This window comes from Strix uralensis, chromosome 28, assembly GCF_047716275.1.
Source record: "Strix uralensis isolate ZFMK-TIS-50842 chromosome 28, bStrUra1, whole genome shotgun sequence".
In the NCBI taxonomy this organism is placed as follows: Eukaryota; Metazoa; Chordata; class Aves; order Strigiformes; family Strigidae; genus Strix; species Strix uralensis.
Window position 1 is genome coordinate 5,357,295 of NC_133999.1, and position 25,682 is coordinate 5,382,976.

At 56.2% G+C, this 25,682-nt stretch overlaps 3 protein-coding genes across 6 annotated transcripts; 1 reads left to right on the top strand and 2 right to left on the bottom strand.

Annotated features, from left to right (window-relative positions):
• Positions 1-1,484: 1,484 nt before the first annotated feature.
• MTHFD2 (methylenetetrahydrofolate dehydrogenase (NADP+ dependent) 2, methenyltetrahydrofolate cyclohydrolase) lies at positions 1,485-16,124 on the bottom strand. 2 transcript variants are annotated; one of them, XM_074852004.1, is made up of 9 exons: positions 14,966-16,124; positions 8,066-8,375; positions 7,467-7,651; positions 6,480-6,602; positions 5,851-6,003; positions 5,659-5,766; positions 5,255-5,347; positions 3,026-3,151; positions 1,485-2,360 (listed from the first exon to the last, which is right to left on the bottom strand). In XM_074852004.1, the coding sequence occupies exons 2-9, from the start codon at positions 8,230-8,232 to the stop codon at positions 2,221-2,223; spliced, it is 1,095 nt and encodes a 364-aa protein (XP_074708105.1). In that variant the 5' UTR covers positions 8,233-8,375; positions 14,966-16,124; the 3' UTR covers positions 1,485-2,220. The 2 variants fall into 2 exon arrangements, with proteins under 2 accessions (XP_074708105.1, XP_074708107.1); XM_074852006.1 differs by lacking the exons at positions 8,066-8,375; positions 14,966-16,124 and adding an exon at positions 10,206-10,493.
• Positions 4,424-20,754, top strand: MOB1A (MOB kinase activator 1A). 2 transcript variants are annotated; one of them, XM_074852008.1, is made up of 7 exons: positions 4,424-4,723; positions 9,094-9,203; positions 16,061-16,227; positions 17,227-17,320; positions 18,882-19,015; positions 19,137-19,300; positions 19,991-20,754. In XM_074852008.1, exons 1-7 carry the CDS (start codon positions 4,670-4,672, stop codon positions 20,066-20,068), a joined length of 801 nt encoding a protein of 266 aa, XP_074708109.1. In that variant the 5' UTR covers positions 4,424-4,669; the 3' UTR covers positions 20,069-20,754. The 2 variants fall into 2 exon arrangements, with proteins under 2 accessions (XP_074708109.1, XP_074708108.1); XM_074852007.1 differs by lacking the exons at positions 4,424-4,723; positions 9,094-9,203 and adding an exon at positions 13,494-13,635.
• A 177-nt stretch (positions 20,755-20,931) lies between these two features.
• On the bottom strand, positions 20,932-25,090 carry BOLA3 (bolA family member 3). 2 transcript variants are annotated; one of them, XM_074852010.1, is made up of 4 exons: positions 24,999-25,090; positions 24,418-24,541; positions 24,154-24,242; positions 20,932-21,038 (listed from the first exon to the last, which is right to left on the bottom strand). In XM_074852010.1, the coding sequence occupies exons 1-4, from the start codon at positions 25,032-25,034 to the stop codon at positions 20,973-20,975; spliced, it is 315 nt and encodes a 104-aa protein (XP_074708111.1). In that variant the 5' UTR covers positions 25,035-25,090; the 3' UTR covers positions 20,932-20,972. The 2 variants fall into 2 exon arrangements, with proteins under 2 accessions (XP_074708111.1, XP_074708110.1); XM_074852009.1 differs by lacking the exon at positions 24,999-25,090 and adding an exon at positions 24,746-24,944.
• Positions 25,091-25,682: the final 592 nt, after the last annotated feature.

Consider the following 25,682-nt stretch of genomic DNA (forward strand, 5'->3'; position numbering starts at 1 on the left):
TGGGTTTGGCTCTGCCCAGCTCTCACCACCTCTTTTTCCAGCAGCGCCAAGGCGCCGACAAGGCTTTTAAAGGGTTTTTTCCCTTCCATGGGCTCAGCCCAGCTCTGGTTTAGAAACACCGGTGTGAAGCAACCCGGTCAAATCTGTTTCTTTTACTCATTTTTGCTAGATGGAGTCTTTATTTTTTTCTCTGTTTCAAACCTCACAGAGCCCCAGCCCTTCCCCTGAGGAGAAACAGCCTACCTGATATTTATACCAGCCATACAGGGGGTTCTGGAACAGTTAAATATTGCAGCTGGTCTGAACCTTTGTGTGGGACAGATCCCAGTTCTCTGTAAATAGCCAAGTCCAACAAAGACTTGAAGGCAATTTCCTATTTATAGCAATTTTTTTCTGGTTCAGGTACAGCCCCTGGGGAAACATGGGGAGATAAATAACACACTATTACTCCCATCACCACTTAAGCGAGAGCCACGTAGCTTGACCTTAACATTAAGAACTATTTCAACTTGAATGTGTCGTTATCTATTTTGTAGCATTTTGTACCAATCTCCTGTGTGGTAGCTGAAGCGTGGTACAGGTAGGCTTATGATTTTAATCAAACAGGTTAATTTGCTTTATCCACTACATCAACTGTGCTACACCACACCCCAGAAAGGCTTTGCGGACTCTGGTAGGTGTTTCATAGAGCAGAGCTGAAGCCACTCCACCATCCAGCTTGTTTTGACTAAATCTGTCCATTTTGCGAGGTTCACACGTGGTTTAGACTTTTTGTATATGAAAACAGTGGAGCGTCTCCGATGTGCCACCTCCATTACGGTACCACTTCAGCCATTTTGTATTTATCAGTGATACAACCCAATAAACCTCATTTCAAGGAGTCTCAGCTCTTAGTGTGTTTCTGGCGCAGAGACCTTGAACTTCAGCTTTCCTTCCCCTGTATTTAGTGTTTTTAGAAGCGCTGTCCCCTCCAGGAGAGCCACTAATGGGGGGGTTAGTGCTGACTCACAGCCCCCCAGCATTCCAGCAAACCTTCCCTGCTCCCAGAAAGGTGGGATCAGTCTTTCCTTTTTACACGAAAAGGAGGCCAAGACTCACCTCCCTGCCCTCAAACAACGTTGGGTTTATGTTTCTCCATCCTGCCCGAGGCATCGCAACCTCAGGTAAGGTTAATGTTCAACAGATAATTAGAGCTTGCAAACAAACTCATTAGAGGACTGGGTTTATGCTGTAGTTACAAAACAGAGTCAGGAAGCTGAACAGGTTTTGTTCAGGCATGAAAGTAAAAGACCTGCTTACTTCTAAGCCAAGTTGCCAATGGGTGGAGCAGTTGTGTCTTAGCTAAACTCGGGGAGGAAGCCAGACCTAACCCTGTGCTCCGTAGGGACCAAAGGGAGTTCACATCACAAACTCTCATAACTATCGCTCCTTTTCTGAGAAAAGTAAAAAACTTGCTCAGTGATAATTCTAGGACACAAGTAGGGTTTGTTTTTTTTCTTCTCATACTTTATTTAGAGTTAGCCTGCATTATCCACTAAGTACTTGCACGCTTTACAAGACAGTCCAGGAAACCTCCTGTGTGCCCAATGTAGATACCAACAGCCCCCACCCCATTGTTCTTTGGTTAGAAAAAAAAAAAAGGCTTTTAAAAAAAGTCACCATCCAAATAGCAAAAACACAGCTTAGCTGCACACTAAAACATGTTACAACAGATCTGCCACTGCCCAGGGCCCCACACAGGCCAAGAACAGACATATGGCTTTTTTTTTTTTCTTTCAAGTAACTTCTTCTACAGAAGAGCTTAACTCAAACTAAACATCCAGCATCGAGTAGACAACTTCAGCGCGAGTCGAACGCGAGCAGCCCGGGCAGACTGAGCGTTCGTGAGAACAGAACCATGAAGGCCACTGCTTGTGCACTGGGGAGCAGCGCTCTACCTGCTACAGGACTGCCAACGCCACCCCCAGGGCCCGGCTCCGGCAGGGCCAGCTTCCTAGAAGAGCTAGCTTAAACCAAGCAGCTTCGCTAGCATGACTAGGCCAGGAGTAGATCTCACACCTTAGCACCACTAATGTGCATACACTTCAGCTTCCAATAAATATCTATGACCTCAGAATAGGAAATTCCACTTCCCACACAATAAATAAAAATATTGCATTTTCTATCGGCCTGTTTGGGAGTCAGTTTGGAATGTCGTTTTCAGTGCTAAAGAGTCCCACGTTAAGCAGTTAACGCTTCCCGCTCTTTGGGTTTCAAGAGCTTCTTGGCAGCGATGATGGTGTTCTTCATCAGCATGGCCACCGTCATGGGCCCAACTCCCCCCGGCACCGGGGTGATGTAGCTGGCTTTCTTCTTCACCCCTGCGGGAAGGAAAGGCAGAGCTTAGCAAGGCAAGAGCAGCCACGCTTACCAGGCCGGCCAGTGGGAAGCTGTAGCCAGTCTAACATTGCTCAGATTCCGTCAAGATTAAGTGAAGGAAGAGTAACTTTCTCCCCGTTTGCAAGGGCAGGACAGAGCACACTGTGGTCTGTCCATCCCTGCTGCTGACCTCAACCACAAAGCTGGGAGATCAGCAAAGAGCATGGTCTAATAGCTGGATTTTTAGCAGAAAAATGTCAAGTCCAAGCCTAGACGTGGGCTTCACACATGCCCTTGAGGGCACATACTAACACTGACCATTCCCCCTCTTTCCTCCAGGAGGTTCCAGTGTCTGTCACTGGAGGTGCCAGGCTCGTCGCCACAGCAAAGCAGTGAGCAAGGCCGGTGAACCGTGAGCCAGAAAGTAAGTTCTGCATGTTTTTATTTAAAAGCAAAGCGACTAAACTGCTTCGGCTCAGGGTGAGGCGCTGCCTTGCAGCCCAGCGTTCCCACGGCACGTTCCAGGCAGGCTGCAGGGGGTACAACACTGGATGCACCAAGCAGGAGAACAGAAGCGTGGCTCTGCAGGAACTAGGACTTTCTACTGCCCTTCTCAGCACCCTAAATGTTTAATGCTCAAGGAACCAGATGCAGAGCCTTTCCCTACCTTCAAAATCCACGTCCCCAACCAGCCTTGACTTGGCAGTGACGGGATCCTGCACCCGCGTTATCCCCACGTCGATAACTGCAGCCCCTTCTTTGATCATGTCTGCTGTGATCAGGTTGGGGATGCCTGCAAGAGAACGGAACCCCATGCTCGTGGCGGTGCTCAGCAGCCCCCCTGCTCCCCTCTCCCCATCATCATGCCATGTTTTGACCCACCTGGGCCTTCCTGCCCCATAAAACAGTTGGATTCAATGATCTTAAGGGTGTTTTTTACAGAATCATTGGGGTTGGAAAAGCCCTTGAAGCTCCTCCAGTCCAACCATGAACCTCACCCTGACCGTTCCCAACTCCACCAGATCCCTCAGCGCTGGCTCAACCCGACTCTTCAACCCCTCCAGGGATGGGGACTCCCCCCCTGCCCTGGGCAGCCCATTCCAACGCCCAACAGCCCCTTCTGCAAAGAAATCCTTCCTAAGAGCCAGTCTGACCCTGCCCTGGCGCAGCTTGAGGCCATTCCCTCTTGGCCTGCCGCTGGTTCCTTGGCTCAAGAGACTCATCCCCCCTCTCTGCACCCTCCTTTCAGGGAGTTGCAGAGGGCCAGGAGGTCTCCCCTCAGCCTCCTCTTCTCCAGACTAAACCCCCCCAGTTCCCTCAGCCGCTCCCCATCAGACCTGTGCTCCAGACCCTGCACCAGCTCCGTTGCCCTTCTCTGGCCACACTCGAGTCATTCAAGGGCCTTTTTGGAGTGAGGGGCCCAAAACTGAACCCACTCATCGAGGGGCGGCCTCACCAGTGCCGAGCACAGGGGTCAGATCCCTTCCCTGTCCCTGCTGGCCACGCTAGTGCTGATACAAGCCAGGATGCCATTGGCCTTCTTGGCCACCTGGGCACACCGCTGGCTCCTGTTCAGCTGGCTGTTCACCAACACCCCCAGGTCCCTCTCTGGCTGGCAGCTTTCCAGATTCTATCATTCTATGAAACACAAATCTATCCACAGTTGCACAATCCAGCCCTATTCCTTATGTTCAGCTCCATCAGGAATTTGAGCGGTTTACTGGTAACCTCAGAGAGTAAGGAGCTGGAATCCACCCCCAGAAAGGGGTCTGGCAAAGCAGCTGGGACCAAAGCATCCTCTCCAAGTTGAAACCTCAAAGCTCGCATTTGAAGTCTGCGGCTGCATTTGTTCACGCAGCTCCAGCAACATTTTTGCTCCTTCACTAAGTCAGGAAGCTGGAGCAGTGTCCAAAACCACAACCCAGCTTGGCAGAGGCACTGGCTTCACCCAGGGGCTGTAAAACCCCAGCGTGAGAGGGGTGGGGAGCAGCAGCTTGGGGCTAAGCCACCCTTTCAGGGTGGGGTGTGTTTGTCTGGTTCTGCCAGATACTGCCTGCTCAGCTGAGCAGAGGAACTCCTTCCACCCTCCCCTTCGTTAACTCTTCCATGCGAGCCTTCCTCTGGTCTGCTGGCCACTTGTGATGATTCACGTATCTTATCTGCCAGCAGCACTTCTTGCACCAACACCATCACCACTTCTAATCCTTCCAGCACCTTGTCTCTTCATACCCCACTTCCAACCCACATTTTCTCTCCTCCCTCCCTACAGGCTCACACCCAGACACCCCAAATCAGCTCAACTCCTCTGCTGATGAGCTACCTCCATGCCAAGGGTACAGCCTGGAGAAGAGCACAACGAGTGGTGGTAGGTGATCTTCAAGGTCTTTTCCAACCTAGATGATTCTGTGAGTGATTCCTTGGGCTCTGAAGGTGACAGTGCAGCTGTCCCTCAGCATTCTGACTGTTTCTAGGTAAGCAGATGCCATCTTGGTATTTTTTTCTCCTCCCCACACAGATGCAGAACTGTCTGCACGGATACCAGAGCCTGTCTGTAGCTGTTCTCTAGCTCTGAGCAGGTGCTCACTGGTATACCAAAGCCCTCCTGCCAGATGTTATTTTACATTTCAAAGGCAGAGCTACAAACAGCTCTGCCAGTAAGATCCAAGTATGTGACTCCTAGACTTAACCACAGGATAAACTGCCTGGCTCAAACAGCCCCTCGCCCACAGACAGCCCTGAGAGCACCAGACTCTCCCATGCTGCCAGGCAGGGAGGCCCCAGGACATTCCACACCGACAGGACTGTCTCCTGCAAGGATTCCCACCAGAAAGCCCCAGCGAGCCGTGGTGCAGCACCCTCCACATGCCTTGCCTGTGCTGTTAGAGTCATGTCTTACCTGCTGCTGCTACCACAATATCAGCACGGATCGTGTGTTGCTTCAGCTGCTCCTTGGGAGTGTAGCGGTGGGATATTGTGACTGTGGCATCACCTGCAAGAGAGGTTACATGGAGCTTTTTAATTCACATACTACCCAAACCCAGCCACTTCGCTAAGCCTTCCCCTTCAAGACCACCCATGTATTTATTGGGAACATCAGAGCCTGATGACAAACCCCAGGGAACAGCCTACAGAGCCAGAGGGAGGGAGCTGCTATGGAAGAGGACAAGGACCCCCTGAACACGGCTCCAAAATGTTACAAGACTGACTACATGCAGAGTTAACTCCTTAGCCTGGATCACAGAGTCCCTGGAGTGCTCCCAGGACTGGTTTAGGAGCTGAAAGGGGCCAACGAGCTCCTACCTCCCGGGCGCTCGTGCCTGCCGTCCGTGTGCAGCAGCATGGCGATGGGCATGCCCACATTCTTCGACCTGCCAGCCACCACCACATTCTTCCCCAGCGTTGGGATGCCTGCAGAGCACAAGGTGGAGTCTTAAACGCACACACACAAGCTGGAGTTACGCCAGACAGAAGCTAAATACTGCAGCAGCTTACCAGTTCTCTTAATGATCTCCCACACCCCCCAGGGGGTAGCTGGCAGCATGGAGTACTGGTCAAGGCACATGCGCCCCACGTTTATCACGTGAAAGCCGTCCACGTCTTTGTCTGGAGTCACAGCGTTGCAAATCTTGCGCTCATCAATATGTTCTAGGAAAGAACAAAAAGCTTTAACCCCAGGGATCAGCCAAGGAAACCTGCTTCTCTGCAGTCAGAGCCCTGACCTGCTGCACCAGCCCCTTCAGAGTTTGGAAGCTTGAAGTGACAAGACTTCCAGCGAGCTCAAGGCTAAGAGCTCCCAGCAGAAGGGGACTGAAACCACTTTGGGACTGCAGTGTCACTGCAGAGAGGGTATTTTTAGGCAGCCTCAGTGTCACAACCAAGTTCAAGCTTCTGGCCCTGGAAGCTGATACTCCCTACACAAGAATAGATTCTGTGACACCCCCACCACCACCCCCCCCAGCCACTTAACTCATACAGGCAGCTGCATGATGGAGTAGCTGCATCAACTTCAAGCTGCATCACCTCTCATGTCACAGGATAGCCCCTGCGCTGCTCCTCCTGGTACACACAAACCCTTAAAAGCTTTATGTAAAAGAGAAACAGATGGAAATCCAGCTACTCACCGGGTAGAGGAAGCTGTACCAACAGGCCATCCACATTGGCATCGTTATTGAGTTTGCTGATCAAATCCAGCAGCTCCTCTTCTGAAATTGAAGCCGGCCTGAGGATGGTTTCACTGCTGATTCCTGCATGACCATCAAAAGCCCCACATTAGAGCCAGCTGTGCACAAGTAGGAGAGCAGCTTTCTTCATCTGTGCAGATTTAAGCTGCCCTGTTTCATAGCTCTACCAAATCTGATAGGCACCCAATGTGTGTGTAACAGCGAGCACCTTCCAGGCTGAGACTCTCACAAGTCTTGCAAGTTATGGTTAAGGACCATTAGTGTCAGTCTAATAACCTGGGAAAGACTAGTTGAAATCAGAGACCCTCTGAGTGCAGGGAGGGCTTGGAGAAACCTGTGTGCTACGATGAAAATGCACCTGTATTTCCAGTGGTCCCTCTTGACACAGTAAGAAGGGGCCGTTAGCCTAAAAATCTCAGCTCCAAAGGCTTTGGCAGCACAGAACCCAAGGGAAAACCAAACCATTTATTGCCCCAACGCCTTTCAGCACGTTTTCTCCAGAAGCCTCCTTGGCTGAACACCAAGCAGGACCTCAGCTTGCAAGATTGGAAGGAGCCAGAGGGTGGCAAGGCTGCTGAACACATCTCAGGCAGTTGAGGAAAGGTGGCAAATCAGAGCCCTGTCTGAGCTTTATATGGCCCTAGGAAGGCTGCAAATCCAAACTACAGAGCTTGATGTTGCCTCAAAGGATTCAAATGGCACAATACACCCCTGAACTGTTTATTAACTACATCCCAGGACAACAATGAAGGCAGCCAAAAGAGTCACAGCAAATGCTGAGGCAAATGTGGACTGCCGTGCAGCTGAGGGGAAAAGCTGCCAGACAGCACACACCAGAAAGCTTCCCCCAGCCTCCTGCGTAGAGGACTCCCACCTAAAGCAAGATAATCTGTCGCTTTCTCCACTTTTTTTTTCCAGAAGACATACCGACATCAGCCGCCGCTTTGGTTTTGTTCAGTACGTAGGAGTGACTCGCTGGATTTTCACCGACAAGAACAACGCTGAGGTGAGGTCTCTTGTTTCCAGCCGCTACCCACTGCTCAACCTCATGACGGGCTTCCTGTCTGATCTGCCGGGCCAGCTTCCTTCCAGAAATCACAACTGCATCATTTCTGCAACAGAGAAAGAGTTACTGAAGCAGTCAGCATCATTAGGACCATCAAATCCAAGCTCTGTGCAACATAGACCGGGAAAAACAGATGCCAACCGCAAGTCAGGGCAGAAAAGGTTTTTACTCGAGCTCCGTACAAGCCTATTGCACCTTTATGCCAAATCATGTGAAGCAGCATATTTCAGTCTTAATTTACAGCTTTGCTGCCCAAAGCTGGGATCAGCAAGACTGTCAGAGGGACCAACTTCTTTGTGCAGCCTGAGAAAACCTACGCACCGTTCTCTGCAAGGCCGAGAGTCCACGCGGATCGTTCACCGGGAGCACGTTTCAAGCTAAGATACTATTAGTTCCCTTGTTAGAAAGCCGGTGCCCCGTTCCTCGCGAAGGCATGACAGCTTCACTACAAAGGACTTACACAAAGCAGAACTCACTCCACTTAAGCGGAGCTTCCACCACCAGAGGTCCATCGAGTAATCGTGGCTCGTTGGACGGGGGAGGCACAGCGTGCCGTGCTTCTGTATCGAGTGCTGTTCCCAGAGATCCTCGTCCCCCACAAATTCCTCGGCGAGACCGTCGGCCCATCTAGCACAGCACGCACTTTGCTCAAGGCAATCTCACGCCCACCCCTGCTCAAATAATTGCTGCCACCGCTCAGTTGTGTCTTAGGGCTGTTAATGGGCTGGGGGTAGGTGGTTTCACCCCCTCTGACAGACTCTGGCACCTAGCTGGAGTAGAAGGGACATTTGCCCGTTCGAATCACAACAAAACAGCTCCTCACATACATTTCTGGTCTAAATTGGTAACGGGAATATCCAGTCGCTGCCAAATACATTCCAGGCAACTGGACACCCTGCAGTACATGGAAAGGCTAGCCGGGAGGCCACGGCTGCCAGCCCCCACTCAACAGGCTGCCCACAGTGCTCACACTTGGGTTTTTTCTTCAGGTTATCGCTATAACGCCCATTTGAACATCATTCTCGTTCACTAATCCCTTTGCAAGAGGATTCACTTTCACAGGCTTCACTTCTAGACTTCACTACAGCCTTTAAGTCCTGCCTTGCTGCAAGGCCTCATGACAAGCACCGAGTAAGGTGCCCAGTTGTTCCTACCTCTGAGCCGGAGCAAAGATGCTCCTCACAGCGTTACCGTCATTTATGGTGCCTTCCCGAATCGCAAGGACCAGCCCATTTCTGAAGCTATCACCAAGCAATATCCATCGCAGCCCCACAAGCTACTCAACTTGCCACAGGACTCCAGGAGACAACTGACCCACAGGAGAAACCGGGCTCCGTTTCCAACCCTCCCTGCAACACACCATCCAAGGGCAACGAGCTGAATTGCTGCAGTTTCTCCTCAAAAATCCATCAGCTGCCTGGCGTACAGACTTCCTCCTACCAGGATCCCATGTTAAGTCCAACACTGCTGTTTTCTGACCTTCTCTAGGTACAATCCTGTGATCCTGGAGCTCTGGGACAGCTGCTACTGGGGAAAACCACCACGAGAGCTGCTCCAGACCCCCACCTGCACAGGACAGCCACAAGGTACCATCCCAGGTAAGAAATCCTTTTGTCTAACTACTTATTAGAGATGCAGAGGATCCTTTGTGCTTTCTCAATCCCTGCCCTACTCAAATATGTAGTTTTCCCCATTTACTGGGAATTAAATGTTACTTCATCCCCAACAGCAATCATCCCAGTCAAACCTATTTAACAATAACAAGTAAAAACCCATCCCTGACCAGCTCAGCCCACAGGCTCTCTAATTCTTGTTTTAGCTTCAGAGCTAAACCTGTGCTAAACTACTGTACACCTAATTAGGAATTATTACAAGTACCTGGGAAGCTAAAGAATTCACTAAATCAGAGCCGCCTCATACCTACCCAAACCTTCCCCTTACGTAAACCTGAGGCCAGGGTGCCCAGCCTGGGCTCCCGGGGGATGGGGACAGCCACCAGCAGCCCCACCGTGAGCTGCAGGGAAGACAAAATAAGAGCTCAGAGCCGTGTTTAGAGCAGGGAACAGCAGTGAAACCAAAGGACCCGAGAGGCAGCAGCTCCCTCAAGGCTGTTTCGGTGCATTAGAGCAAAATCCACTGGGTTGGTACAGAAATAGAAGGAGAAAGGCAGTTGGTGCACGGCCTAAGCCGCGGGGGGGGATGCTCGGGGGTCTCTGGTCCCTCTCACACCGCTCAAACCCGGGCTCAGCCTAGGCGTGGTCCCCGAGAGGTGCCTCTGGGGGTGCGGAGAGGGCCCGGTAAAGCCGGTGCCCCCCTACCCGGGGAGCGGGGGGGAGCCCGGCACACACCATGCAAGGCGGGAGCGGGATTTCATCAGCCTGCACCGCCCGGGGCGGCCGCTGGGGGCCCGCCTCATTCATTCCCGGTACCGGCAGCAGTGAGCCGGGCCTCTACCCCGGCCCAGTGGGTGAAGGGGTGACCGGGCCGGACACCCCCCACCCTCCCTCAGCCCACCCCGCCATGGGGCGGAGATGGGCGGACCCCACTCCCCCCACACCTACACACACACAACCTGCCGGCAGGGTCGGGCCGGGCCGTACCTGGGCGCGCTGAGGTGGAGGCGGCGGCCGCGGGGCCGTAGCGCGGCGCGGCTGAGGGCGCGGAGCGGGCAGAGCGCGGTTGCCATAGCAGCGGCGAGGCGGCGGCGGCGGCAGGACACACGCGGCAGGAGGTAACAGTGCGTCCCTCCGCGCGCCGCTTTATAGAGCGCGGAGGGTCCGGCGCAGCCCCTCCCCGCAGCCGGCGGCAGCCAATCGGCGAGGAGAGGAGTTTTGAATGGCGGCGAAGAGGGAGGGCGCGGGACGGAGCAGGCGCTCCCGGGCTGCGATTGGAGTAGAGGGAGAGAGGCGCTCGGGAGGGGGTGGGCGGGGCGGGAGGAGAAAAGGGATGTGATTGGTGGAGGTGGGCGGGGCTCCCCTCCCTAATTGGGCACGGCGGCGCTCATTGGCTGGGCTCGGGGGGGCAAGAGGGGCTGCAAGAGGGGCTGCGGGTTGCATAAGCCTCGGGGCGGGGTCAGGGCTGGGCCAGGGGCTGGGCCTGGGGTTAGGTCAGGGGCCAGGGCTGGGCCTGGGGTCGCGGTTAGGGCTGGGGGCAGGTTTAGGGCTGCGATTTGGGTTGGGGTTAGGGTGGGATTAAGGCCGAGAGGGAGAATAGGGCTGGGGCTGGGGCTGGGGTTAGAGCTGGTATTGGAGTTAGGACTAAATATGGGGCTGGGGTTAGGGCTGGGGTTGGAGTTAGGACTAAATATGGGGCTGGGGTTAGGGCTGGGGTTGGGATCAGGGCTTGGCTTGCACGTGGGGTTGGGCTGAGATGCATCTAGGCTTGCATCTGGGTTTGGGTACATCTTGTATCAGCACTAGCGTGGCCAGCAGGGACAGGGAAGGGATCTGACCCCTGGGCTCGGCACTGGTGAGGCCGCCCCTCGATGAGTGGGTTCAGTTTTGGGCCCCTCACTCCAAAAAGTCCCTTGAATGACTCGAGCGTGTCCAGAGAAGGGCAACGGAGCTGGTGCAGGGTCTGGAGCACAGGTCTGATGGGGAGCGGCTGAGGGAACTGGGGGGGTTTAGTCTGGAGAAGAGGAGGCTGAGGGGAGACCTCATGGCCCTCTCCAACTCCCTGAAAGGAGGGTGCAGAGAGGGGGGAGGAGTCTCTTGAGCCAAGGAACCAGCGCCAGGACAAGAGGGAATGGCCTCAAGCTGCGCCAGGGCAGGGTCAGACTGGCTCTTAGGAAGGATTTCTTTGCAGAAGGGGCTGTTGGGCGTTGGAATGGGCTGCCCAGGGCAGGGGGGGAGTCCCCATCCCTGGAGGGGTTGAAGAGTCGGGTTGACCCAGCGCTGAGGGATCTGGTGGAGTTGAGAACTGTCAATGTTAGGCTAATGGTTGGACTGGATGATCTTCAAGGTCTTTTCCAACGTAAACAATTCTATTATTCTGTGGGTACATCTAAAACTGGGCTGAGATTGAGATTAGGGTTCAGGTTAGGTCTGGTTTAGGGACTAAGTGTACATGCGCTGGGATAGGCAGTTTAGCTGCTAAAACACAGGAGAGATTTTCACTGCGGGGTGTCGCTGGTATCACCCCACCCCTCCTGGAGCATCGCAAAACCTGGGGGCAAACCAGCCGCTCCCAGCTCCGGGCGCTCCCGGCTCCAGGTGCTCCCAGCTCCAGGCTCAGCAGGCCGGGAGGCCGGATCCCGCACCCAGGCAGACGTGGGGTGACCATCCATCAGCTCCCACCAACAGTGAGAGGGGGGCCGTTATTCACCATTTGTATTTCTCTACCATTTCTGGCCACGCTTTCCGCAGGTGGAACAATTAAATGCTTTTGTGCAAAGCTAACTATCATTAATTTTTTTTTTAACCCATCCAGCCTATAGCACAGGATTGGGTCAGGACAGGGGTGAATGATGCTCCCTGGTACCAGGGAGACAGAAAAAGGAACCTGCGCAGAGAAGAGGTAGAAGGAGAGTCTGTAAATCTTTGTAAACCCGTGCTGAGCAAGTTTAGCCGTCTCCCATGTGTTTATTTTCCTTAGCTTTACCCAACGTACCCTTTGAGCTATGAAAGGCGGCCTTGGAGGTTTATCCCAAGGTCACTGCGGTGCTCAGTAAAGTCTGGGGAGGTTTTTATGCCTTCCTGAGCGTCAAATAAACACCGAGGATCACCAGCCGCCGTCCCCGGGACGTGCCCCAGCGGAGCCGGCTCCACACGTGCCACTTGTGAGAGCTGCAGGAGGTGGCCTGGCCACGAGCTAAAATAACCTCACAGTGTTTATTTTAGTTTTTGTTTGGAGCGGCTACAGTCGCTCCCTGGTTTTAAAAGTAATTTTTTAGGTTAATAACAGCAGCTCCTTGCTAAGACAAGGGCTAGAGGGGTCACATAGCTGCAAAAAAGGGTGAAAACCTGCAGAAATCAGCCCTGGGAAAAGGGTTCAACAAACTTGAGAATGTTTTGGGGGAATTTCAGCCTGTGAAGTTGGTCTGGGGGGCTGGATGGGGCATACGGGTCCAGCTGGGTGTGATGCTGAAAAGGAGGCACTGGAATAAATTGGTTATGGGTAGGGGAGAGGTTAAGGGGGTAGGGAAGCACTTGTGAGCTGGGGGGCAACCAGGGGAAGGGGGGTCCATGGTGACAGGGTGCCCAGGCCCATGAGGAGGGGTCTCTGGGGATGCTCAGACCCATGGGGAGAGTCTTTGGGGGTTCCCAGGCCCACAAGGGCCCCCCAGGCCCATGGGGAGGGGGCTCTGGGGGTCCCCAGGCCCATGGGGAGTCCCCTAGGCCCATGGAGGGGGGTTTTGGGGGTCCCCAGGCCCATGGGGAGGGGGTTCTGGGGGTCCCCAGGCGCATGGGGGGGGTGCTCTGGGGGTCCCCAGATTCACAGGGGGTGCCCAGGCCCATGGAGAGGGGACTTGGAGGGTCCCCAGGGCCACAAGGGCTTCCCAGGCCCATGAGGAGGGCATCTGGGGGTCCCCAGGCCCACAAGGGCTCCCCAGGCCCACAAGTGCTCCCTAGGTCCATGGTGGGGGGGAAGTTCTGGGGGTCCCCAGGCTCAGAAGGGCTCCCCAGGCCCATGGGGAGGGGGCTCTGGGGGTCCTCAAGTCCATGGGTGTCCCCAGGCCCATGGTGAGGGGCTTTGGGGGTCCTCAGGCCCATGGGGAGGGGGTTCTGGGGGTCCCCAGGCCCACAAGGGCTCCCCAGGCCCATGGCGGGGGCTTTGGGGGTCCCCAGGCCATGGCCGAGGCCGGCACAGACCCACGTGAACGGGCCCCGGGACTGTTGCCATGGTGACGGCGCCGGGCGAGGCCCCGCCCACTCGCTGAGCTCTCGCGAGAGTTGGCGGCGGGGCGGGGCGGGGCGGGCTCTGCCCGCAGGAGCTGGGGCAGCGCGCGAGCAGCCGCTGCCGGCGCCGCCGCCTTCGCCTCAGCCCGGCCTGGCGCCTCGTCCCGGCTCCGCTCGCCATGAGCTTCCTTTTGTGAGTGCCCACGCCTCGGGGGGTGCCTCGGGGGAGGCCCTGAGGGAGCAGGGAGGCTGTGAGGGATTTTGAGGGGGGTGGGGGGAGAAAGGCCTCTGGGGAGGGGGTCTGTGAGGGGCTTTGGTCTTCGGCAGGGTTGTGAGGGGATTGGGGGGGGGCGCTTAGGCTTGGTCTGTGAGAGGTATTTGAGGGGGGAAGCGTTTGGGGAGGCCTTGAGGGCTGGGTCTGTGAGGGGCTTGAGGGGGAGGAAGGCTTTTGGGGAGGCCCTGGGGTGGGGGATGCTGAGGGAGGCCTTGCGGGGAGGTGCTGTCGGTGTTTGGGAGCTTGAGGAAGGTGTGGAGAGGGCTTGGGAGGGAGTGGGGTGGGGTCCTGAGTGGACTCCTGGGCCTCGAGGAAGGATTTTGGGGGGTCGGAGGCCCCAGCGGTGCCCAGGAGCTGAGGGAGGCCTTGGGAGGCACGGGAGAGCTTTTAAGGGAAGTTTTAGGGGGAAGCCCTGAGTGGCTTTGGGCAGAGGCCCTGGGGGCTCATGAGAGGCTTGGGGAGGGGGGACCTGGGCGTGTATGGAGGGGAGAAAGCTTTGAAAAGAGTCCCTGGGGATGTATGAGGAGGGATTGAGGAAGATTTTGGGACGGGGCCCTGGAGGGATATGGGGAGGAGCATAGGACTGTGGAGGAAGCGCTGGAGGGGTAGTGGGTTTTTTGGGAGGAAGCCGTGGAGAGAAACCTTGGTGGGGTGAGAGAGAGTGCCTTGCAGGGCTGGCGTCCCCGGCCGGGATGTGGAGGGGGGCTGGCAGCAGGACGGGGGTGACCCTGGAGGGCTGGCGTCCCGGGGAGTGCCCATGTTGGGCGAGTGCTATGGAGGGCTTTGGGGGGTGTATGGAGGGGATGTGAAGACTTTTGGGGGGCAGTCTTAGAGGGAAAGCTCTGGGGAGGTGTTGTCTTGTGAGGGTTAATCCCTCCCAAGTGGTGAGAATTTGAGGGATTGGTCTTCCAGGGGAATTGGGGGTGGCCCTGAGGGGGTGGGGGTGTCTGCAGGGGTGCTCTGCTTCAGTGGGAGGCCCTGGGAGTTGGGAGGGGGCTTTGGGGGTGTGGGGTGAGGCAGAGAAGTGGAGGCCCTTGTCACCTGCGTGGGCTTCGGATGGGCTTTACCCTACATCTGTGCAAAGGGTGTTGGGCTGTAGGTGCTGGCTGGTGTTTGTGCGAGGGGCTGCCCTCCTGTGAGGTGGGGCAGGCCTGACTGCAGGCAGAATGCTGTTAATTTGGTAGATCTACAGGCATGTGGTGTAGAAAATGCATTTTTAACAAGCTGCAGGGGATGGGCTGTTGCATACCTGCATTGTAGATGTGAAAGCTTGTAAAGTGTGAGAGGGCTTCTGGCTCTTCAGGCCTGGTAGGTGCTGTGGGTGAGGACTGGAGGCATTTTGTAGCATACAAAGGGGCTGGGGAGCCTCTTCCTAGGGCTGATGATGCACTGGGTCTGCCTTTTGAGACCCTCAAAAGTGACGTGCTGGACCTGTGTTTTGGCTGTAGCAGGAGGCGGTGGCTTGGTTTAAGAGCGAGCTGGATCTGGAGGGGTTTTATTTCTGCACTGAGCGTTGCAGGTAGAGTGTGCAAAGCTGTAAGGTTGCACCAGGAAGCTGCTGTGAGGCCCGTGCCAGCCAAACCCATCCGGTTGTGAGCAACAGGGGCGGGATGCCGGTGATGCCAAGTGGCACGCGCTGGAGAAGCCCGTTTCCCCCAAGCCATGCTTTGGCCCTGGCCGTCCGGTCATTCGCATCCCCCTTGCTTGGAAGCAGAGAGCTGGCAGGGTCTGAAAGTTAATGTTTTGTGGTTGAGAGGTACCAAAATTCATCCAGTTTTTGGCAGCGTCGGCTGTTTGGGGAGAGGCTGCGGTTCTGCCGGCCCCGTTGGAGGGATGGGGGGTGTTTGATGAGGAGCTGTGCAATGGCTCGGCTGCTGAGCACAGCTGTCTGTACGACACAGCAAGGGAAGATTACGATGATGATTTGCATCTCACGGCTGGAGTCTATTAAGTCACTATTTTTAGCAAGCTGTTTCCTCTGGTGCATCTGAGTGCTGAGTGTCTAATATTTGCCGCTGTCAAACTGACCTAGTGGCAGTCAGTGGGTTGTTTCGTTCCCCGGCAGAGTTCCGTAGGCTTTTCTTTCTGTGACTGAAAGCAACTGTTGCTTGATGAGTCTTTGGGCCTTTGCACAGAATGTTTTGTGACTTTTAAAAAGGGCAGGCGAAAGAGGGAAGCGTGCGGGTGGATTTTTTGTGACGTGGTCAGAAACATTTCGGCTTGCACGTAGTATCGGTTCACCTCAACGGTGGGGGAAATGGGGAAGGGCTGGTGTCACCCCGGGAAATGCTTCTGGGAAGGGAACGCTGTTAAAAGACTAATTGGAAATGTTTTCTCTCATCAGTGGGAGTCGATCTTCGAAAACGTTCAAACCCAAGAAGAACATTCCCGAAGGCTCCCATCAGTATGAACTCTTGAAACATGCGGAAGCGACTCTGGGGAGCGGTAACCTTAGACAAGCGGTTATGTTGCCGGAGGGAGAGGACCTGAATGAGTGGATCGCAGTTAACAGTGAGTCCTATGAAAGAGGGATCTGCCCGAGCACGGAGGTGGAGTGGGCAAACCAAAAATCTCTGCTTTTTATCCTTAAAAGAACCTAGAAATTCCCCAAATGAAAGTGTTATCCCATGCTCTGTTGAGGTAAGCAAGCTGGGATAAAAGGAAAGTAAGCGGCGTGAGGTGCTGACAGCAGCTGGGTCCTGCGTCGGAGGGATGTTGCGCTCCGGAAGCGTGCAAAAAGCAAGAAACAAACCCGCGCCGTTGTGGTTTTGGGGTGGGTTTTTTTTGAGTTCAGACTTGCAAAGGCGATTAGGTTTGTGAATGGTTATTTTTGTACTGGGGAATAAGCCTTGAAGTCTTGACATCTGGAATTACAAAGTTAGCACTGTGGGCTGCAAAAATGGTGACAGCGACTAGTCCAGGGACAAAGTGGAACCATATTCTCCGCTGAACTCTAGGTTTGTGGAGTTTGTGTTTTCTATTTTCATTTTGTTATTGCTGTGTGCATAATTTAGAAGGCCAAATACTACGAATTTATTTTACATTTAGCAGTTGCTCTCCCTAGCCTTGAACTTTGCTTCTTTAAATGTTAGAGGAGGAAAAAGTAGATTTCAGCAATATAAAACAGTAAGTCAGGCTACAAGTCTTCACCTAAGGAAGGTTTCTCCTGAATTATCAAAATCCATGAGGTTTTTGGGGTACTGTCACTTTTTAAAGTTGCCTGGAACATAAAGCAGTCATTTCCAGGGTATGGAAAGCTAAGTGGAGCTTCATGCAGTACAAATAGTTAGGGGTGGTAGCCAGACGGTGAAAAATTGACAGAGATTCGGATTCCTAGATGGTCAAAATGTCTTGAAGTTGTCGGCCATGTGACATTGTACGGAAGGGGGGTGTTTGTTTGTGCTGAGAGCTTTGTGGTATATTGATCCTCAGAGGCTGCATCAGCTGAACCGGCGCTCCGGTCCGCTTCGTGTTTGCGCTTTGAGTAAACTTGCTGCATTTCCTTTCCAGCGGTGGATTTCTTCAACCAAATCAACATGCTCTACGGGACCATTACGGAGTTCTGCACGGAGGCGAGCTGTCCGGTCATGTCTGCGGGACCAAGGTAAGAAGTTTACCGCTGTCTCTGGCAGCAGTTTAAATGTGGGGAAGTAGGTGGGTGCGCAGGTTGCTCGAGCGTGCGTAGAAGGCAGCTAAAGAGAGGACAGGACGTGTCCAGACCGGGTCGAGGCGCAGCAACGTGCTCCCTGGCGGTGCTTACCCATGTGTGAAGCCACGCTGTCTGTCGGGGGGGAGCTGCATGGTGTCAGGAGCCATCGGTTTGTCGAATATCCGCCCAGGGGAAGCGTGCGTGGGGATGTCTCTTCCCTCTGTTGATCAGGTCCCTGTGTTGTTTGGAAGCTGAAAAGATGTGGTTTTGAAATGGTTTAAGGAAAACGAGAGATCTAACTTGACTGGAAGCGTCTGGTCTTACAGTAACCTCTCGATGTGCCATCTCACAGTGCTGCTGCTCAGAGAGGCCGTAGCGTGGTTTCAAAAGAGCACGAAGTGTGTGTTGTCCTGAGGGGGTTTTAGGGGCTGTTGTCCCTCGATTCGCACTGGTGCTCGTCCTGCGGGCGAGAAGCACGGGCGATGGCGTTCAGGAGGAACGTTTAGCTGGCTGACATAGGGCAGCTGCTTTGGAGGAGCTCAGGGCAGTGTGGAGGGTGGAAATGAAATAGTGAAGGTGTATTTGGGGTGCCTCATTGTTTTTAGGAGCTGTGAATACCTGTGGGGAGAGGAACGTTACGTGTTGGTTCTGTATTTTGCCGAGGTGGAGCTACAGCACTTGTAAGGTTGCTCGAGGCTGTTTTTTGGGGCAGCAGCAGGGAGTCTGGCCAGTGGGCAGTTTGTAGGGTGCTGTGTAACATCCTGCCCCTCTTTTCTACCCAGAAGTATCTAGATTGCAAGTTCCTGTTTCTATATTTGGGGACATTTCCTGTAGCGACTTCCTGTTTAAATGACACCGTTTGTTTTCACTTGTCGTCGGTCAAGAGGCGACAATTAAACATGGGGGTTTTTCCCCTGCTTTTGAAGGATTTTGCAAAAGATCTCAGAGAAAGTGGGTTGTGTTGTCACCTGGTGTTAGTGTCAATGTCTGCCCCAGTCTGGAGGAGCTGTGGGACTGATAAGCACACGTGTCGATTTGAGCCAGCGGCTTCCAAAAGTCTTTGGCTAACGTGTGGCCCTGGGGACAATCTCCTGGAGAAGTCAGCCATCTTGTGTGAGAGGAGAGGGAGTGCCGAATTCCTGGGGGGTGTCTGAAAGCCACAGGTGAATTAATTCAGGTGGCGGATGATGGCCCTGACATGTCCTCTTTGGCCAGTTTTTGTCTTGTTTTAAGGAAATGTTGATGTTGGGAGGAGGTTGCCACAAAATCAAAGTTCACTTTTGAGGGTCAGACCCTGAGGGCGATGGCTGCAGCGGTCGGGATGGAGGTGTGAACTCTGAGACTGTTGTGCTGCGCTCGAGAAACGTGGAAAGGCAAAGTGCTGCCCTCGTTGCTTCTGAGGAGTCCGAGCGTTGCAGCATCACTCCTCACTGAGATAAGGAGGAAGCTGTGGGGCCTGAAAAGGCAATTTTGCCTCTAGGAGCAAAGAATTTCTCTTCCTTCCCTCTCCCCGCAGGTACGAGTACCACTGGGCGGACGGCACTAACATAAAGAAGCCGATCAAGTGCTCGGCTCCGAAGTACATCGATTACTTGATGACGTGGGTGCAGGACCAGCTGGATGACGAAACGCTCTTCCCTTCAAAGATCGGTAAGTGCGGCTGTGCCATGCAACAGGCCTCGCGGACGGGGCCGAGCTGCTGCCGGAACATCTTGTTTTGGTACTTCGGACCAAACTGAAGGATTTGTCTCTGCACGTTGCTGCGTTTCAGGCGTCCCTTTTCCCAAGAACTTCATGTCGGTGGCCAAGACGATCCTGAAGCGGCTGTTCCGCGTGTACGCCCACATCTACCACCAGCACTTCGATTCCGTCATGCGGCTGCAGGAGGAGGCCCACCTCAACACCTCCTTCAAGCACTTTATCTTCTTTGTGCAGGTGAGCTGCGAAACAGCGGCCGGTCGCCTGCCTCGGGGATTTCTCGTTCCCCATTTGCTTTTAAAGGGCGTTGGATTTGAAGCACCTCCTCGCTCTTTGAAGATTTACAGCTGTGGTGTGTGCTGGAAGATACACTTGGCTCCCACCCCCCTGTACCATGCAAACCATGCAGCTGCAGCACTGTGGGTTTGTGGTGTTGGGTTGGTTGGTGGTTTTTTTTTTTTTTTTAGGAAGCATGGCTGAGTTGGCTGTAAATGGTTGAATTTCCCTCTCAGGTTTTAGCTGTCAGCCTGCAGTAAAAGAAACCAGGCTCAGAGGAGAACCTGGGGGGTTTTGTAGCTCAGGAATTGACTTGGAAGTAGCAGCAGCGGCGCCTTTTTTAAATGCTGGTGTTTTAACAGCCCGCTCTGACTGCGCGTGCGACTTGCTGCGCAGAGCAGCTTGGTACGTCTCGGCAACGCAGCAGAAAAAGTTCTGTTGCCCTGAAACGCTAGAATTTCTCTGCAGAGAAACAGGAGAGGCAGCTGCTGCAGTGCTGCTTGTTTGGTGTTTCTCTCGGGAGCTGGCACGCGCTGACATGCCGAGTTCCCACCACGCGTACAGTGGCCGGACGTGTTTTCCAGCAGCACTTTGAGAGGCGCCTTCAGTTTTTGTGTTGTTTGTTGTTTGGTTTTTTTTTTCCCCTGCCAGGAATTCAACTTGATTGACAGGCGGGAGTTGGCTCCTCTGCAGGAACTGATTGAGAAGCTGGGCTCCAAGGACAGATAAAACTTTCCCCGGGAGGACCCTTTGGGCCGTTCCTTTCCGCTTCGTACGCCAGCCACTTCTACGCTTCGCCTTCAGCGACACAAGCCCCGAGATGCCGGACGACGCTCTGAGCGGCACCGGGCTCGGGGGCCAAGCGTCGCCCCTCCCGCGCCGCCGCTGCAGCCGCAGCCTGCGGTGTTTGAAAAGCCCGTGGCTGTGCTGCGCTGACTTGCCCTGCGTAGTCCGTTGGGTTTTCTAGGCTCTGTGCTCGAGTCTGAAGACGGGACTCGGCCGCAGAGCGGGTTTTGTTCCCCGCAGGCGTGGGGGTGAAGCTCAGAGCGCTGCGTGGCTGTTTTCTACTCCCAGAGGCAACGTTTTCCTCTGGCCCCCACGGACACAGCGCTTGGCTGTGAGCAGCCCAACCGGGGCGAAGCCCAGCGTCCGCTTCCCCTGGGCGAGAGCGGAGTGGCTCAGCTTATTTTTGGAAGTGCTTTTTTTTTTTTTTTTTTTTTTTCCCAAGATGAGAGGTGCACTTAGAGCCTTAAGCTCCCCTCAGCAGCAGCAACAATGTTGTGGGGGGGAGGAAAAGAAGTGCCTGGCCCGAGGGGAGCCTGTCCCTGGGCTGGAAGAGCAGCAGTGGGGGGCTGAGGGAGGGACCCTACTGTGTGGCAAGGCAATAATAATAAAATTTCTCCTTCCTGCTCTTCTTTCAGAGGATGAGGGGGTGTCTCATCTCTTTCAGAGAATGAGGGGGCGTCTCATCTTCTTCCCCGCCTCCCCCTGCCTCCCCCCAGCCCCACACAGGTGTCTTAAACGCAGCCTTTGGATGTTTTTAGGTAAGGAGGTAGTTTTTGCGCGTCAGCACGGAGCCCTGCGGGCACCTCTCGGGGAGAGCATCTTTATTGTCGGGTCAGCGGCAGGAGCGTCAGGGTTTGGGGGTGGAGGTGAAGATGCGCAGCCCGTGCATGCTCTTGATCTCCTCGCTCAGCGCCTGCAACAGACCAAGTGCCAGCGCTCAGGGTCAAGTGCGGAACGGCGGCTGGGGGGTGCAGGGGGGGTCACTGTGTGCCCCACGGGAGCACACGCCGTGTGTGCGCGTGCGCTGCCCGGATCGGAGCGTTGCCTGCGCTGGGGCCGGTTTATTGACGGCACAGCCCGCCCTTGGTGCTGTGGGAGCCTCCAGCGCAGTGTAGCGCTTTGGTGGGGGCTGTGCACGTGCTCCCCCGCCTCAGCTGAGCGCTGACACAGGTTGGGTGTGTGCTGAGTAACCCCCGCGCCCAGCTGTCAGTGCCGTGCTGTGCCCAGGGTGGGTGCTACACACGGAGCTGCCGTAGCTCTTAGAAAACGAGGGCTGTATGGTTAGTTGGTTAGGGGGCTGTACAGTTAGGGGGCCGTGCGGTTGGTTGGGTGGTTGGTTGGTTAGGGGGCCGTGGGGTTGGTTGGCTGGTTAGGGGCCTTTACAGTTAGGGGGCCGTGCGCTTGGTTGGTTGGTTGGTTGGTTAGGGGGCCGTGCGCTTGGTTGGTTGGTTGGTTAGGGGGCCGTGCGCTTGGTTGGTTGGTTGGTTGGTTAGGGGGCCGTGCGCTTGGTTGGTTGGTTGGTTGGTTAGGGGGCCGTGCGCTTGGTTGGTTGGTTGGTTGGTTAGGGGGCCGTGCGCTTGGTTGGTTGGTTGGTTGGTTGGTTGGTTAGGGGGCCGTGCGCTTGGTTGGTTGGTTGGTTGGTTGGTTAGGGGGCCGTGCGCTTGGTTGGTTGGTTGGTTGGTTGGTTGGTTAGGGGGCCGTGCGCTTGGTTGGTTGGTTGGTTGGTTGGTTGGTTAGGGGGCCGTGCGCTTGGTTGGTTGGTTGGTTGGTTGGTTGGTTAGGGGGCCGTGCGCTTGGTTGGTTGGTTGGTTGGTTGGTTGGTTAGGGGGCCGTGCGCTTGGTTGGTTGGTTGGTTGGTTGGTTAGGGGGCCGTGCGCTTGGTTGGTTGGTTGGTTGGTTGGTTGGTTAGGGGGCCGTGCGCTTGGTTGGCTGGTTAGGGGCCTTTACAGTTAGGGGGCCGTGCGCTTGGTTGGTTGGTTGGTTGGTTAGGGGGCCGTGCGCTTGGTTGGTTGGTTGGTTAGGGGGCCGTGCGCTTGGTTGGTTGGTTGGTTGGTTGGTTAGGGGGCCGTGCGCTTGGTTGGTTGGTTGGTTGGTTAGGGGGCCGTGCGCTTGGTTGGTTGGTTGGTTGGTTGGTTAGGGGGCCGTGCGCTTGGTTGGTTGGTTGGTTGGTTAGGGGGCCGTGCGCTTGGTTGGTTGGTTGGTTGGTTGGTTAGGGGGCCGTGCGCTTGGTTGGTTGGTTGGTTGGTTAGGGGGCCGTGCGCTTGGTTGGTTGGTTGGTTGGTTAGGGGGCCGTGCGCTTGGTTGGTTGGTTGGTTAGGGGGCTGTGCGGTTGGTTGGTTGGTTAGAGGGCTGTACAGGTAGGGAGTTAGCTAGAGGGCCACACAATTTGTTATTGGGTGAAAAAAAGGAAGGGCCATGTTAAAAAGGAAGGGCTGTGCTTCAAAGACACCTGCACTCAGGTACTCTCTGGCACTTCAGTGTGGGCACAACACTCCAGCTCAGCACCCGGGTTGTGTGTGTGCACATACACGCCCCATCGCAATGCCTGGGTGCAAGTGCTACACCCACACACAACCACCCTATTTATTAGAAAGGGCTACACTGTTCCGTATGGGGGAAGGAAGGGCTGTGCTATTGACACTCACAGGTGGACACAGCACTGTGCTTGGGGTGTACTCACACCCCCACACCGTCAGCGTGTCCCGCAGGGACGTGCTGCACACACCCCCCTTGGTTAAGCGCTACAGGCAAAGTGCCCCGCTGGTATGCTACACACACAGGGCTACGCTACCTCTTTTTTTCCCTCACAAAGGGCAGGCTACACTTACTGGGCAGGAAGGGTGGGCTATACTGTCAAGACACCGGCACTGGGTGTGGGTGCAGCACTTAACCCTCACGCTGTGCCTGTGTGGTGTGTGAGCAGGGCCCTGGGCCTGCAGCGCTTCACAGCCAGGCGCTGGGCACAACCCGACTGTGTGTGTACGTGTACACGGGCCCGGCTGTAAGTGCTGTGCACACACACAGTGCCCACCCCCCCCACACCCGAGTGATTAGGAAGAGCCACACCCTTTATTCTTGGGGGAAAAAGGGAAGGGCTACACTGTTTGTTAAGGGGTAAAAAAAAAAAAAACAAAAAGGGCTGCACTCAAGACAGTCACCCTGGGTGCAGGCACAGCACTTCACCCTCTCGCTGGGTGTGGGGAGCACTTCACCTGTAGCACAGCCCTGAGCGGGTGTGTGTGCAGCACCTCTGCCTGTAGCACAGCCCCAGGCGGGTGTGTGTGTGCAGCACCTCCACCTGTAGCACAGCCCTGGGCAGGTGTGTGTGCAGCACCTCTGCCTGTAGCACAGCCTGGGGCGGGTGTGTGTGTGCAGCACCTCCACCTGTAGCACAGCCTGGGGCGGGTGTGTGTGTGCAGCACCTCCACCTGTAGCACAGCCCCGGGCGGGTGTGTGTGTGCAGCACCTTTGCCTGTAGCACAGCCTGGGGCGGGTGTGTGTGTGCAGCACCTCCACCTGTAGCACAGCCCTGGGCAGGTGTGTGTGCAGCACCTCTGCCTATAGCACAGCCTGGGGCGGGTGTGTGTGTGCAGCACCTCCACCTGTAGCACAGCCTGGGGCGGGTGTGTGTGTGCAGCACCTCCACCTGTAGCACAGCCCCGGGCGGGTGTGTGTGTGCAGCACCTTTGCCTGTAGCACAGCCCCAGGCGGGTGTGTGTGTGCAGCACCTCCACCTGTAGCACAGCCCCGGGCGGGTGTGTGTGCAGCACCTGTTGTGCTGAACTAAAGGCTGTACCCACACACGCAGCCCGACTGTCCCACACTCACCCAGCTACAGCGCGTTCTGTTACTGTACATCCAGGCACAGCACTGCGGGCCACCGACTGTTCGTGTTGCTGTGTGTACGCACAACCGGCGTGCAAGCTCCAAGCGCAGCCCACACACAGCACGCTCGGCTCCCGGTGCTCGCACACTCGCTCGCGCACTCGTACCCCCCGTCCCCCGCCAAGCGCCGCAGCCCCCCTCACCTGATTAACCATCTGGTGCTGCTGCACCGTTCGCTTCTCTCTGAAATCCTCCGACTCGATGTGGATTTCGTACATGGCGCCGCAGCCCCCTAAGAAAATCAAACGCTTGAGCAAAGAGGAGGTTCCTCTGTGCCCCCACGTCCCTGATCTGTTTGGGGGGTCCCCCACAGCATGGTGGGGGGGGGGCTGGGGACAGACTCGGCCCCTCACAAAGCGCACGGGTTGGTGAGAAGAAAATAAAGAGCTTTTTTTCTTTCCCCGTACCTGATATATCCACGACTTTAATGGCGGAAGCCCGGGGGAACTTCTCCCGCAGGACCCGGCTCACTCGGGCCTCCCCGTCCGTCTGCGAGGTGAAGCTTCGCCAGGTGCCGCGGCGCAGGAAGAGCTGGAGGGGGGGGGGGGGGGGCGGCAAAAACACCCCTAAGAAACGCTTCGGGGGGGGACCCCACACCCCTCCCCACACACACACCCGCGCTGGGGGGAGCTGCCGGCACCGAGGGTAGGACACCGCGGGGGCGGGGGGGGTTTAGGCCGCTCTCACCGGCACGGGGAAGGCTGCTGGCACCGGGGGGGGGGGGGGGGCACTTACCCTGAGGAGGCGCAGGCCGCGCTTACCGGTTACAGGGGGGGGGGGGAGCGCGGAGGGGAGACGCGGGGAGACGGACACCCACCCCCCCCCCCCCGCCCCAACCAAACACCTGAGGGGAAGGGGGGGGAAAAGGGGGTCCTGGACACGGAGCGAGCGCCCCCGCCCCATCCCTGGGCTGGGAGGGGGCCGCGGCCAGCGGGCGGGAGAGGCGGAGGGCCGCGGAAGGCCGCGGAGGGCCGCGGAGGACACGCACCGGCCCGCGGCACAGCAGCCCCGCCGAGGCCGCCATCCTGGGCGGCGCGCGCCCGATGACCGGACACGGCGCCGCGCGCTCCCGCGAGGGGAGGGAACGTCACCCGCCGGCCAGCCAATCAGCGCGCGCTCCGCAGGGCAGGGGGCGGGACCGGCGCTGCCTCGCCAGCGCGACCCCTGGTGGCGCGGAGGACCCCGGCGGGGACTCGGCCCGATGGCTACTCGGGGCGCAGTGGGGGGGCCCATCCTGATACCCCCCCGGGGGGACCCGCCACCCCCCCCCTCCAGGCAGGGCACCAGAAGGGCCTCATCCTGCACCCCCAACCACCCCAGGGCCCCCTCCTCCATCCCCCTGATTCCCATAAAGAAGGCCTCATCTTGACAGCCCCCCCGCCCCCGACGTGGCCCCATCCTGCCCCCCCCCCATTCCCTCCCCACCCCCATTCCCACACCCAGGGCCCCATCCTGCCCCCCCCTCAATTAGGCCCCATCCTGCACCCCACACACACCATGGACCCATCCTGCCCCCCACCCCCCCATTCCTATACCCAGGGCCCCATCCTGCACCCCCCCCAAAAGGACCCGATCCTGCCCCCCCCATTCCTATACCCAGGGCCCCATCCTGCGCCCTCCCCCCCCCCAAAAGGACCCGATCCTGCACCCATCCCAGTCCCATAGACAGGGC